Source organism: Gouania willdenowi, chromosome 9 (assembly GCF_900634775.1).
Source record: "Gouania willdenowi chromosome 9, fGouWil2.1, whole genome shotgun sequence".
Taxonomy (NCBI): domain Eukaryota; kingdom Metazoa; phylum Chordata; class Actinopteri; order Blenniiformes; family Gobiesocidae; genus Gouania; species Gouania willdenowi.
This window is the reverse complement of record NC_041052.1, coordinates 17,361,646-17,376,753: the sequence shown is the minus strand read 5'-3', so window position 1 is coordinate 17,376,753 and position 15,108 is coordinate 17,361,646. Positions and strand designations below refer to the sequence as shown.

The window sequence follows — 15,108 nt, the reverse complement described above, 5'->3', positions numbered from 1 at the left end:
GACAGCATGGAGTCGTTGTTTGCTGAAGAGGGTACTGACACTGGTCAAATTGACGGGAAAATAAAAAACAAATGGAGATGGGCTTGGTTAGATGAAGCGGGGGATGATGGAAAGCTGTTTCGCACATGGTGCAAAAAGATGACATTGGTGTGTGTATGTGCGTTATTTGTCATAAAAAAATGGCGGCAATGGCAAGAAAGTGTTCGCACGCCATGCTGCAGATGCTAAACACAAGGCTGCTGTTCGAGCGCTGAAACATACCTCCTCTCTGCCTGGTGCCGTTACAGTAACAGCCGAGGCCCCCATTTCCATGGCTGATCGTGTGTGCAACCAAAAAGTGCGCATATGTGCTTTCATAGCTGAACACGATCTTTCGTTTACTCTAGCCCAGCCCCTAGTATAACTAGTTACTGCCATGGCCGAGGATCGAAGTGCTCTTTCTAGATTGTCGATGTCAAATACACACGCGTCGTACCTGTCTACACATGGCATTGGTGCCCAGTTCAAATCTGAGTTGTCATCCAAGCTACAGGGTCATATGTTTTCCCTAAATGTTGACAAATCCACCACCACTAACATGGACCGGGTTGTAAACGTGCTTGTGAGGTACTTTGATGACGATAGGCAGAAAGTACTGACCCAGCATTTTGCCTCAAGTAAGGTCAATATTGCTGATGCAAATACGCTCACACACACACTGACGGATATCATGCAGTCCAATGGTCTGGATTGGGACCAAACCGTGTCCGTGACCGTGTTACTGTAGTCTGTTTTTGTGAGGTTTAAATAAAATGTGCACTGGAATCCTATGTGGACAATTATTTCTTAAATAAGCTAGGTAAAACCTTTCTTGAAATTTTTGAAACCTAAATGGTTTGACCATATTCTTAAGGGCCTTTTTTGAGACCAATTTAAATTAGTACGATAAAACAATGATGATTGTTGATGATTGTCATTCTGTTTTATAGGTGTGTGCAGGTGCCTATGTGGCAGCCGCTTGAGTCGGAAAAGCACTTTGGATGTAGTGGGCTACTGTTAAATCACTATATAATGCATACCATGTGGGTTGGGCTTGCCAATTTTTTTTCAGTCAAATCATTTTTTTTCACTTTAATCCCTGGTGAGAGAGGAGAGGGATGAAGGTGAGCAGAAGTATACTATGTGTGTGAATGGGCAGGAGGATGCAGGGAGTGGAGCTAGCAAAAAACAAGTACATGGTTTAACACTCTTAAGACTGATAGAGAGGAGAACATGAGTGAAGAAATGATGGAATGTGTTTTTTAAAAATTAAAGTGTAAGCCCCCATGATAATCTGAAATGCCACTAGAGGGGAAATTCAGTCCACAGCTCACCCACGAACAGACAACCCTACAGTCACGAACATCACTACAGCTGAACACAGTCTGCATGGAGCTGTCAATCAATGCTCATTGACAGCTGAGAGAGTAGGAAACACAAGTCCCTCCTACCAGGTTTTATAGGAGGGGCGGGGCCATCATTGACAGTTAGTGACGACACTCATCAACAGCATCTCAGCCAATAGCAAAATTTGATTGTAATTGCCGGTGTTTAACCCATAGAGAGCATTCACTCTGACATTTTACAACTAAAAACTCCGTATTTAAATACTTTGACTAAAATGTGAAGAGTTGAACTAGAATAAATAAACAAAATTTCTTCATACCTAATCATATATGAATTCAGCAGAAAAAAGTGTTTTTTGGGCAGTATTTACACTTTTAAAGTGCCACAAACTAAGGTCAGGTGTGTCTTCTCCAATGTGTCCGTGAACAGGACCGTCTGCTGAACCTGAGCTTCCTGAGGCTGTTCAGAGCCGCCCGGCTCATCAAGCTGCTGAGGCAGGGCTACACCATCCGCATCCTGCTGTGGACGTTTGTCCAGTCCTTTAAGGTGAGTGATGTCATCACGTACTCACTGTCCATCAACAGCAGTCAGATCACTCCACGAGCACACGTGTCAGATCTACCCCCTTTACATCAAGCTTTTATAGTGCAACTCCTGCCATTGAGTGTTGACTAGTTTGATGAAACCTTGATGAAGTTGATCAAAGACAAAACACACTGGACTCATTCTGAGATACATTTTTGTGTGATATTGTGATATTGTCCTGTAATACTTAGATTTACTGGTGCCTCGTGTTAACTTCTCCTTCAGGCTCTGCCATATGTCTGCCTGCTAATCGCCATGCTGTTTTTTATTTACGCCATCATCGGGCTTTTAGGCTATCCTGGTTATTGACGATCCTCCCATTTTTATCCTTCTATTGCAGGTGAGTGGACTGATCATTTATTTATTTATTTGACAGGGACAATGCAGTCATTATTATACAAGCTTGCAGCTGTTGTGATGCCTATAGAATATAGACTATAGATTATTGCCTATAGATTTAGATTATAGATACATGTACTTCAAGTTTAAATACTAATCTGTAGATTAAATATAACATGACATGCTCATTTCACTGCATTCCAGAGGTGTGGACTGACGTTACATGACTTTGACTCGAGTCACAAATTTGATGACTCGATTTGACAAAATCACAAAAGACTTGCAACTCGACTTGGACTTGAAAACAAATGACTCGTGACTTAACTTGAGCCTGTTGACTTGGGAAGACTTGACTTCCTCCCCTTCCATGACAAAATATTTTATAAAGTGTATTGTTTAATTATTAATGATGAGCAATAAGTCTGCTCAAACCCTTGCGGGACGACGATCTGCCATCCAAAGTCAAACAGGACTTTGATTGACAGGTCCACCTTTAAACAAACTGACAGCCAATCAGGAAGCAGCTGACAATATCAACGTGTGCGCACTCACAGAGACAATTATTCCAAAAGTGATATCCTTTGGGTTTAAAGATTATACCATGATTGATAAAACAAGAGTAGCCAAATGCCAAGCAACCAAACTAACAAGGACAGCACAACATCAAACTTTGTTAGGCATCTGAAACTTCATAAAGATTGGTAAGTGGAGACATTAATATAATCGTGAGCTAGCTAACATCATTATTACTTAGCAGATGCTAGCTTCGGTCAGCATAACAGTCAATGTTAACTTCTGCACCTACAAACGTAAGCGAAATTTTTAAAAGAGCACTCTAAGTAGTGTAATATATGGGCGTAATGCTGCATTAGCAATTGGAAAGTATCTCCATATCAATGCATTTGTATGTGTGCACGTGCATGATGACTATTGATAAGGGAGACGTACATTCAGTTTTGAATAATATGAGCTGAGAAAGACATCAGCAAGCTATTAATTTCATGCGTTGTGATGACAGACTTCTTTCCAATTTGTTATTTTGCAAAAGCAGTGCATCTCAGGATCATTAAATTTAAGGAAAAATCTCTACGGAGATATGCATAGCATTGTTTCATGGTTCAAGACTAAGTTCAGCAGTTGTGGTTTTCACAGAGAACTGTATCAAAATGGTTTGATTTGGAAAATGATGCATCATTCTACTTCCCAGTATGAGTATTGTTTGTTTAACAATGGAACCGTGAAAATGTTAAAATTTAAAAATATGCTGGAACTCAAACAGTTGAACCATATTACTTTTACCAGCAATTTATTTTCTATTCATTGTTTCTGTGGAAAAAACAATCTCACCAACATCTAAAGCAGAAGATCAGCATGCAACACACATGGCAAACCACGATACACAAAAACCACTAACATGTCACACTGTGTGCCGCAACGTGTGCATTTGTTTGTACGTGCGTGCTTGTGCGTATGTCCTGTAAAGGTGTTTGGAAACATTGATCTGAATGAAGAAACGGCCATCAATCACCACAACAACTTCAGGACGTTCCTCCAGGCCCTCATGCTGCTCTTCAGGTACGAAAAAGCTCCGTCATATCCATAAGAAATTGCTTTTGAAAAATCTGGACAAACATTACACTATAAAGCAAAAAGCACGTGTAGCAGACATGCTCTTTGACATGGTGCAAAATGGCTGTATCATGTCTTGTGGAGATGTTTTGTTGTAAATATGTATGACATTGGGTGAGGCTGTCCAAAGTTACAGATATAAACTGTCTATGTTTTTGCCTCTGTTTTATGTTAAATGCAGAGGAAGGTAAAGGCACTTTTTGTTTTTTGTCTTTATGTGAAAGTCTGAGTTTTAAACTACCTGCTCGATTCGAAAACGGATGGTTTAATTTTGTGTTTTATGATTGGTAATTCAGCCTGTCAGTTAGCCTAGGATTGTTTCAAGTTAATCCTGTCAGAGAGCAGCAATGGACAAGTGTTTACAGAGGTGCTTTTATCATGGCTTTTGTTTCACAAGCTACACCAAACACCAAAATGGACCAATCCAGTTATAAATCAATCATAATTGTGTGCACGCTGAGTCAGTCAATGGTTGTTGTTTTAAACGTAGCACTTGCTAATGTGCAATTTAGTCTTTAATGCTAATGCAGCTTTAATTTGACTTAATTTTTATTTGTAAGACATTGCATACTCTTTCTCCTTCAGCTGTTTCAGATCATAGATCAGATCATAGTATTTGCAATAACATGGGCAGTGGGTTTAATGCAAATGTGGGTTAACGCCACTGACATGACCAGTATGAGCATATGAAAAGTCCTGAAACTTTGTGGCTGCATTTCTCAGTAGATAAGCAAACTGAAGCTATCGTTCAGATGGACATATATTTGTCAAACTTTACTCTTACCACCAATAATCCCCTAATGAATTTGTGTGTTTAGCAGACACTGAATGTGTGTCAAAAAAACTTTAACCGTTTATGAAAGAAAAGAGAGAAACTTTTTGAAAATGTGAAAAAGATAAGATAAAAAGAACAAAGATGGAAGACTGTCTAAGGCCAACATAAAGTGCATTACAATATTGTAATTCTAGGATGCTTTACTTTAGCCACAAAACATAGCCAAATAAACTCCTATCAATGATTTTATGCTTCAAATGTCAAGCTGATCAAAGCTCCAAAACGAGTCAAACACAGTTTCATATATTTTATGTATCTGACCAATCACAAGCTTCCTGTGAAGTTTTCCCTGTTTCTCTGTTTCCTTCACACAGAAGTGCGACCGGCGAGGCCTGGCACGAGATCATGCTGTCGTGTTTGAGTCACCGAGCATGTGACGAAAAGTCCGGCACTAACGGGAAAGAGTGCGGCAGCGACTTTGCCTACTTTTACTTTGTGTCCTTCATCTTCCTCTGCTCCTTCCTGGTCAGTACTGAAATGCCACAGTCTCGAGCACTGACGGTCTGTTTCCTGCAGTCAGTCACTGAGCTTGAGGGGCCTGTTTGGTCAAACAACAAAACCAAAACACTGAAACTGATCAGCATGTTTTACTTTTTTGGCTAATGCGTCATTTGTCCAATTACGTGATCTGAAGACTCACCAGAGCCAATCAAATCAAAAAAGGGCAATGCCTACATTTACGTCTCAGATGAATCACTGATAAGTTTAACACATATTTAGAAAAACTTGTGTGTTTCAGCTTCTATAACGTCATAATATTTAAGACTCATAAATGTTTGAGCACACAGTTGCTCAAACTGCTGCAAAACATACCTGTATCTTCCAGATGCTGAACCTGTTCGTGGCCGTCATCATGGATAACTTTGAGTACCTGACCCGGGACTCCTCCATCCTCGGGCCTCATCACTTGGATGAGTTCATCCGGGTCTGGGCTGAGTACGACCCGGCAGCGTGGTATGTCCCGCCTCTCTCACGACCACGCCCCCCTTTCCCTGAGCACTGACGCCCTGCGTTTAGCACCCCCTTCCCTTTTTGAGGCTCTGGGCCTCGCTCCTGCACCTTATTGAATGCAGTCAGTGCTGCTGATTGTGTGTTTATTGATGTGCTTGTTTTTCTCCACAGCGGACGGATTTCCTATGTGGATATGTACAATTTGTTACGCATTATCTCACCCCCCCTTGGCTTAGGGAAGAACTGCCCTAATAGGGTAGCGTACAAGGTTTGCAGACACCTCCGTCACCAGGGTGCTGTGTGTACCTATATGCCAGAGACGTTTTGGACTGAATGGCTGTGCACCAATAAGATCGCCTCTACACTAGCACCTGCCCCTTCAAACTGTCTGGCTTTGGGTTTTTTTTGTCGTAGCGGAAACAAAGCTTTTGATGTCCCAGCATGCCGTGCTTCGCCACTTCCTCCCATAACAGACCATCACACTCGCAGATTAACCTCTTAAAACAGTCAGGGCACTCAAACGTAGATGGTGTGGGGACCACTGGCAGCATTGCTTTGTTGTTTGCAACAGCAAGATTAGAGGAAATAGTGTGAAATCTGAGCAAATAATAATTTCTTCATATTTTAATTTCTTTTTAATGATTTTAATTTTATTTTTGTTTTTTTCCATCTTAATTTTGATGAATGTATAATTATTTTATACATTTGTATTTATTTTGCTAATTTTGTTCATTTAAAATGTAATTTTATGCTGTTTTATTCATTTTACTGTATTTTGATTGACCCTAGAAACAAGCAAACGGGTGGTGTATGGAATATTTATTAGTTTATTTTGGTATTTGTCATCCTATTTTATTTTTACAATTTTATTTTCTCAAAATAAGCATCTGCGAGACAAAAAGTCTCCCCCAGGCCTCAGTTTGAGACCCCTGCTTGAGTTAAATTGGATTATCTTCTGATCCCTTAAAGGTGTGATCTGTTGTATTTGGCTCTGTTGAAGAAGGCAAGCTGTGCACCGAAGCACTGAAACCTTTGTCTCCGTGCGCTCTGGTCTAAGAACTAGTGGGATGTCTGCCAGCATGCCAACGCAGACATCCCACACTCATCAGCATCCTGCGTGCCAGGTCCTCCTCCTCCTCCTCCACTCACCACACTCTTCCATCCCACCTTCTCCTCTCAGGGATCCTGAGCTCCACAGAGATGCATCCCCGCCCACCGAGGCCGAGGATGGCATCCGCCTTCTCATCTCACTCAAGGAAATCTATTAACAACAGATTTCTGTTTCTCCTTCTCCATTCTTCTGTACTTCTGTTATAACTCTCCCCCTACCTCCCTACCTCCTTCCCTCCCTCCCTCTCTAACTCCTTCATCCTTCTCTGTTTGCGTTGGTCCCTTGATTTCCCACATCGTGAAGTGGCCGTATCAAGTACCTCGATATGTATCAGATGCTGCTCCACATGTCCCCACCCTTAGGTTTGGGAAAGAAATGTCCGCCGAGAGTCGCCTACAAGGTAGACCCTCCTCTTCCTCCTCCACCTTCTCCCTGTGTGCTTCTCCCTTCTCTGTCATTGGCTCCGCAGTGTTCCTCTCCTTTTGTCTTGGCATTTCTCTTATACCTTTGGTCCCTCATCCCCTCTGTGGTGGTTTGATTGAGCGTAGCTGCTTGTGTGGGTGAAACCCATCACTGACCTCAAACCCTAAGGATGGTCCGATTACGCGACAAATTCAAAAATTCTTAATTGATTATTACACATTTAATTCAGATTGAACTATTCTAGACAACATTGTTCAATAAAGATGATAAAGTAGTATGAATTACTAACTTCTCTTTATATGCACACGTTATGTGACTTTACTCTCCAACTACTCACTACTGACTCTACTACAATTTAACCTGTAAGCCTATGCTTGGTTACTGACAGTGGCTCTGACAGTGTAAAGATGATGTAAAGCAAAGATAGGCAGCCAGCGTTTATAGTAATGACCAATTTGAGCATTACAAAAGGAAAAAAAAACAAAGCCTGTGTGTGTTTTTCATATCCTTTTTTTTTATTTTGTGTTTTTTTTGTTGTTGATGTTTTTGTGTTTTTTACGAGTCATTTTGTGTATTTTGTAGGTTTTTTTGAGTAAGTTTGTATATTTTTCTGTCACTTTGTGTATTTTTCTGTCATTTTGTGTGTTTCCCTCTTATTTTGTTAATTTTTCCATAAATATTTTGTGTTTTTGAAGTATTTTTTTATTTGATATAATTTTAATGTCATTGGGTCATTTTATGTATATTTGTTGTCGTTTTTGACTTTTCTAAAATGTCATTGTGTGCATTGTTCTTGTCGTTTTGTACGTTATTAGAATGATTTTGTGTTTTTTTTTTTTTGGCAATTTTGTGTGTTTTTGGTGTCGTTTTGTGTATTTCTTTTGTTATTTGAGGGCTGCAACAATTTTGGCCTTTAGATGCCCAGGGGGGTATTTCATCAAAGTGTTCTCAGTAGAGCCAGGCTTATAGTTTAAACCTGGTTCAGCTAAGCCGTCCGTGACCATGTTGACTTTTACCACTTCATCAAACTCTTCTCAGCTTGAAGTTCCCAGCTGAGTGGAGTCAGCTGCCAGTGTTTAGCTTAAGTGCACGTCCTCATAAGACCCACGATATCGATCACAGCATGCGCTGCAGCTTTTACGATGAATGAGAAGCCAATAGGAACCAATTCTGAGACCAACAGGATGTGACGTCATCTGTTATTTAAGATTAAAAAAGGTGTTTATTCATCAAACACTTGTGAGTGTTTGATGAATAGTTTGTTGAACTCAGCACTAAATGAGTAGCAGGGGTGCTGTTGGATGTCACATCCAACACTGCAGATGCTGGAGGTGCAGGTGAGCTGTGCACGGCAGGTGCGTGTACTGCGTGCACATCCCACAAAGCGATAGCGTATCTTTGTCATTGGGAACCTTAGTGCTCTGCCCTGTGACTGTCCCTGAAGCCCCTCCCTCTTTGTATATCCACAGCTTTCTCATTATTAATCTCTCATCAATGAAAGGACATTTATACCGTGCAGTAAACAGAGGCGATGAATACTCACGTATCCTTATATATTATTACTGATGATTTAAACACATGGAGACTGTGATATCTCATTAAAAATACAGTATACTTTAAACATGTAATAAGACAATGATTCTATCGTCATTTGTATGGATTTAAAATCATATTAAAACATTTCCCATGATATTCTGTTTAATTTCCCTTTAAAATACTTTAATAAAGCATTATTTAGAAAGCAAAAAAAGTATAACAGAAGTCTTTTTGACTCCTTTTTCCTTTTGTAGATCTTTGAGTGTTTTAAAGCTTCACTAAATGACTTCTTTCAAAATGATGACGTGGTTTCATGAGAGTGCGTCTGCAGCTTAAGCCAAGACTGCTGCTTAAGCAGGTTTGACCCACGGACTGTGTTACTATGGTAACCAAGGTGTTTTCTCATTGATGAAACTTCAGTTAGAACCTGGCTTAACCGAGCAGGACATCAGGTTAAACCTGGACTGAACCCTGAGCTGGGTTTGATGAAATACTCCCCAGTTCTGGTGTAAAGTAGAAGACATTCAGAAGAGTGAACGCAGGACTCTATCATCCCTATGTTTGTACATGAACTGTCAATAATGTTTCACTCGATGCTTTTGAGTAAGTCGCGTGTAAACTTCATAGTACATACTACCACAGGACCTCAGTTGCAGTTGATCTACTAACCACATGAGATGAATATTGCATCTGCCAAACATGCAAAATAACACCAGCCGTCTATTTAGTGTATTAACCTCTGAATAACAAGCAGAATATCAGGAGGAGAAGACTCAAATGGATCAGTAAGACTTACCAAAGCTGGAGCTGTTGTGTGTATTTATTTAGCACATATGGTGTTTCTCATGCTGAGATTTGTTTATTTGCCTCTTCCGCTAACACCTTACACATTTCATTTTGCACGTCTACTCAACCACTCTGCTCTCCCTCACCATCTTGCAAATGCAAAACCCTTGTCTCGTTAAACCAAAGCGTTGGAAATCTTAATAAAGCACAGACAGTTAAATAAACACTACCTGTAATCTATTTGCGTGCGCACCCACTCCAGCGCTCCTAATTTGTGATCTCAGTAAATCCAACAAAGAAGATCCAAGTAAAACAAATTCACTTTAACGGAGGAAAAACACATTCTTTTGTGACTTTTTTCTGTGATAGTTTGAGCTTTATTTTGTGGAGCAGTGTGTTTTTTGTGTGTGTTTTTTCCTCTTTGCTTCTCAGTCCCACTCATTCTTTCTCTCATATCATATCAACCTGTCCGATGTTGGGAATATTTATCTGTAACTTTGTGTGCGTTTGTGCTTGTGTGTGTATCTGTAGATAATATAATATGAACCAGGTCAGACCACACAGTCACAGCTCGTTTTAATGGCACAGTTTGCACAAAACTGAAACAAGTCGAAACTCTGGTTTGTTTAATGCACGCTTGCCAAAATTAAAAAAGAGCCTGCACAAAGCATTGGTTGTTCTTTAAAACAGTATATTGTTTAGTTTCTGATGTTTGTTGCCTCATGCTTACCACCTCAGTATATTATAGATATCATTTCTGCTTGAAAAGTTTATTACATGGGAATTTTAGGTTGATTGATGAAGCTGTATGTGGAACCTGGTCTTAAAAAGGTTTGATATCCCTACTGTGTAATGTGTAAAACAAATCTATCACATAAGGACGATTCTCTAAGGTATTATAAATAAGTGTGGTGTGTGTGTGTGTGAGTGCGTGCGCATTCCTCGGCTCTTCGTCCCTGTCTCATGCTGGTCTCTCTGACTCTGCACTGCTACTGAAAGCTCATGTAGGTGAATGCTTTTTGTGTCCAGAGGAGCTCAACTCTTACCACTCACTTTACTTTAGGCTAGTGTCACATGATGCTGCTGCTCAGACTGCACAGAGCTGATGATTGGTAGGACGGTGTTTCACCAAAACCTGTGACCCGTCAGACTCTGTGACTGCAGGGCGCAACATTTCCACAAGTGCTTAAACTATGTAAAATACTGCAAAACCATTTAAATTCCTAAGATAAGATAACCCGAAATGGGCTTCATTGGGACTCATGCCTGTTTTTTATGGGTTATGGGCACATATTCAGGGTGTCGCAGGCCTAAGTTTGGTTTGTCGTGGCCATTTCTGCAATGGGTTGGAGGCCCATATCAGTGAGTAGCAAGCTATATTTTATTGGGTAAAGGGCTCATTTTTTGTGGGTTGCAAGCAAAAATAAGTGTGTTTGGCATTTTTTAAAGCTGTTGCAAGCCCATTTTCTAATGTGTCACAGGCTTATATTTAGTGGGCCAAAGGACAATTTTTAGTGGGTTGGAAGCTCATTTCCAGTGGATGGAAGACTTATTTTAATTTGGCCCTGTGCCCATCTTCATTGTACCATGGGCCTATTATTAGTGCGTTATGAGCCCATTTTCAGTTGGTTGTGGGCCAAAAACAGCCAAGAATGATATAAAAGACATTAACAACAGAAGCATTGGTATACTACCATAACATCCTTTAATTATTCTCAATCGATTTCTCCAAAACTGTCGTCTGCAAGCAGCAGCCAATGGTTTTTGATAAAGAGATGCAAACATATGAACAATCATCCACATCATATTGTAAACCTACAATACATCATTATGAATTATGTTGCTTGCTTGATTTATAAACTGTTTCAAATTAACTCTATTATTTATTGAGAAAAAAATCGTCGAATTCAAATAAATAAATAAATAAATAATTTCACACAACTACCGTACTTACATTGTGTAACTTCTCTTTTTTACTGCTATACCACACACACGCCCCCTGTGGTCACTGAGTCTGAGCGCTCACAGATTCGACAGAGTGGAGCTCCTGCGACTACTGAGGCACCGTCATGGTTATGCGTTACCTGCCTTCCCTCACCTTCTTTTTGGTCGATGTCAGTCTTGCACCAGTGCACTTTGAGTCTGCATACAGTAGCCTGTAGCAGTGAATGTGAATGTGTTTGTCTCTGCTGTGCGTTGGTGTGAAGAAGGCTAGTTTGTGTGCTGAACACAGCCTCTGATGTGGCCCAGGCTCACTCTTATGCAACCAAAGTTAGCAGATGAATTGGCAGCAGCACACAGATTGGTTTCTCTGGACGCTGTGTTCGAACTCTCCCACCTAGAAAGTCTCGTAACATGTCTCGTCCTCTCCTCAGCGTCTTGTTAAGATGAACATGCCCATCGCCGACGACAACACCGTGCACTTCACGTCCACCCTGATGGCTCTGATCCGCACAGCGTTGGAGATAAAACTGGCCTCAGGTCAGTGGAGCAGAAGAAACATCTTACAAATGTCTTAGTTACCTTTTTTTTTTTTTTTAAATTACAGTTTACATTTGTAGAAATGAAAAGAAAATATATGATATAAGAATTCACAGGAACCACTTTAGACCTTATATAAGATAAGATTAGATAAGAGGATAAGGTAAGATAGTTTATTAAGCTCAGTATTTTGTATTCAATGGTAATTGAGGTCCAGCTCTCTCTGTGTGGCTTTTCAGGAATGGTGGCCCAGCGGTTATCAGATGCTGAGCTGAAGAAGGAGTTGTCCACAGTGTGGCCCAGCCTCTCTCAGAAGACCATGGACCTCCTGGTGACGCCACATAAACGTAAGTGTATTTATTGGAAAATCCCTGTTTCTGTGAAGTTCCTCACTCGGTCAGGTCACAGTTCAGTCAAGGTAAATGGACTTGCTTGAGGTTTTGCTTGAAAACGTTTCACCTGTCGTGCAAGAGGCTTCTTCAGCTCTATAAACTGAATGATCAGCTAATGAACATGGCATGGAGCAGACCACAGACTACCGTACTATAGCCAGAGGCGGTTTTTGACATGGACAACATGGGCAGCATGCTCTGGGGGGCGGCACGAGAAAAAAATAAATAAAAATCCTGACTTTTATATAGCGCTGCTGGGCTGACTGAGTGCCGATCATCATGAATTATGTGGATGTTGAGGTGTGTTTGTGTGTTTGAAACGCAAACACACCTCGACATTCACGCCACGTCCAGGTGTCCAAACCCCTGGAAAGGTCAACGCGTGCTCGGATAGGCTGGATCACGCTTTTTTTGCAGCATCGAGCTCAGGCAGCCAGAGCCCCTTCAGAAAAGAGCAGATTTAGGGTTATTTGCTATATGACGCGCATGCAGTGCATCGTCTGTGTGAGTTAAACGGTTCTCATTAATCCTCCGCTTCGAGTGAAGAAGTCGGCTCCGATAGTGACTCTTTACACTCGTGCTTTCCTCTCAATTCTCCATTTCTTATACATGCTTCACTCTTTGAAAATAACCTTTTTTTAATTAGACTTGTACAGTATAATTAACACCTGTGTTAGTCTTTCCTGATTAATCATGGAGGAATGTTTCTCCACACCTGTGAAAGTGTGCTTTGGTATCTGCTGCAGATATTCACTTAAAATCCGCTTTAAACATTGCTTTAGCGAACAACAGTGTGTAAAATGTTGACAGAAAACGGTTAAATGGAGTCATTAACGATAAAGCTTTTATTTCTCAGTCTGTGTCTTATTTCTCCCGAAACGCAGTCGTTTCTACGGGTGACGGATAGGGTTACATGAATCTCCTTTTGACAAGTTTTGTTTACTTTGATAATATATTCAACTGTCTGCGGTTGCAGGACCGGTGTTATGTTATAGGTGGGGACCATTTTAACTGGTGACCAATGAGTCCCACATGGGGTTCATCAAATTGTCTAATAAAACCCACAAATATATAAAAAGTTTTGTCATTTTCTTCTTTACAGCTTTGCTATAAATGTGATTGTTATTTAACAAATAATCAGATAAATTGTCATCAAATGTGTCCAAACTATTATTGTATTTATTTATTTAACCATTATCCATTTAAATTAAACATTTTTGGCTAAATAATAATAAAGGGCAAGCAGTTTGGCAGTGATAAGCATAAACCACACTGTAAGTGAAAAACTAACTAGGACATGATTCATGACTTTGCCCGCACCAAGGCAAGACAAGGACGTTTTTAGTTTCAACAAAGCACTAAAAAGTGAAACCCTATTTGGGTTGATATGTAGTTGTAGTGAGTAGTTGGTATTGAGGTCGCCCGCCCAGGGAGTAATTCGTGTCAGAACCGCCACTGACTATGGCTGATGCTCACAGATACACCTGGGGGCTCTTATATATTAGACCTGTTCTAAAAGCGTGCCTGTAGGAAGTAAATTACAGTGATCTAATCATTTTTACTCCTTTTGCTGCTGTTTCCTGATGGCTGAGGATGAAAGTGAGTGGTCTATTGGTGACATTAGATGATGGATGATCCCTGTTTTAAAAAAAGTTCTTCAAAAACTGAACCGAAAGGTGATACAAAGGAAAGGCAGACTTGTTCCCCTTGTGTTTGCTGAGTTGCAGCAACCACAACTTGTTGCTAGCCTGAGATCAACATCACAAGCTACAGCCGAGCCCCAGAAGAAGGACAGCTAACAACACCAACTCGTGATCGACACAGGAGAGATTCCGAGAGGCCGATTCTTTGTCTGAATTGACACATAATTTGAAACATTTGAAACAAATGGAAAAAAATTGTCCTCACAGTGTGTGTTTTTAAAGAATCAGTGCTGGTCATCATAGCTGGTTACAATCATTAGACTGTACTGACTCATCACATTCACAAAAGACATGATAAAACCGCTCCAAACCCCAACGTTACTGTACTGTATCACACCACAAACATTAACATAAATATGTGCACAAATTTAACATGACAAACACGCAACAGAAACTTACCTTGTTATGACTGCTATTTGGTCTATAGCAGTAAAACCGGTAGATTATCTTCTTTTTAAAGTCAATAGAAAGAAGACATAACCACAAATGACCTCGTAACTTAAAGTAAATCAGTGGATATTTAATTCCAAAAAAGATCTATTACTGGAAAAGGAAGAGGCAGGAGGCATGAAGAAGTTCTGAATAACAATGTTTATTTAATGAAAATCCAAGACCAAACAAACAAATTACAACTGCAAGTAATAAAGATAACCAAAGAATGACTAAACCCCCCCCCCCCAAAAAAAAACTGCAGCACGCCGACATGAGCAGCTAACAATGACAATGAAATGGACCAGCAACCACTCTGTTCACACATTAAGTAGGGTCAGGAGATGAGGCGCACCTGTGTAAAGACAGTAGGGAGGGGGGAATCCTACTCACCCTCTGCACTGGCACACTGATAGTACAGTGTGTGTTGTCAACAAGAGAAGACTATGACCACCGGCAGACTAAACATAATATGCCACTGTGATGACTGGAAATGAATCCTAAAAAAATAAACATAAAAACACAACCAGGTAGCTCCAGACC

At 40.4% G+C, this 15,108-nt stretch overlaps 1 protein-coding gene across 1 annotated transcript in view; it reads left to right on the top strand.

The window, feature by feature from the left end:
- The window catches only part of cacna1ba (calcium channel, voltage-dependent, N type, alpha 1B subunit, a), a 126,207-nt gene that overhangs the window by 98,712 nt on the left and 12,387 nt on the right, over nt 1-15,108 (top strand). Inside the window, 8 exon segments of the mRNA XM_028458069.1 lie at nt 1,795-1,911; nt 2,176-2,236; nt 3,768-3,864; nt 5,068-5,218; nt 5,580-5,707; nt 5,876-5,972; nt 11,936-12,041; nt 12,281-12,388. Of these exon segments, the coding sequence (XP_028313870.1) occupies nt 1,795-1,911; nt 2,176-2,236; nt 3,768-3,864; nt 5,068-5,218; nt 5,580-5,707; nt 5,876-5,972; nt 11,936-12,041; nt 12,281-12,388 (865 nt within the window).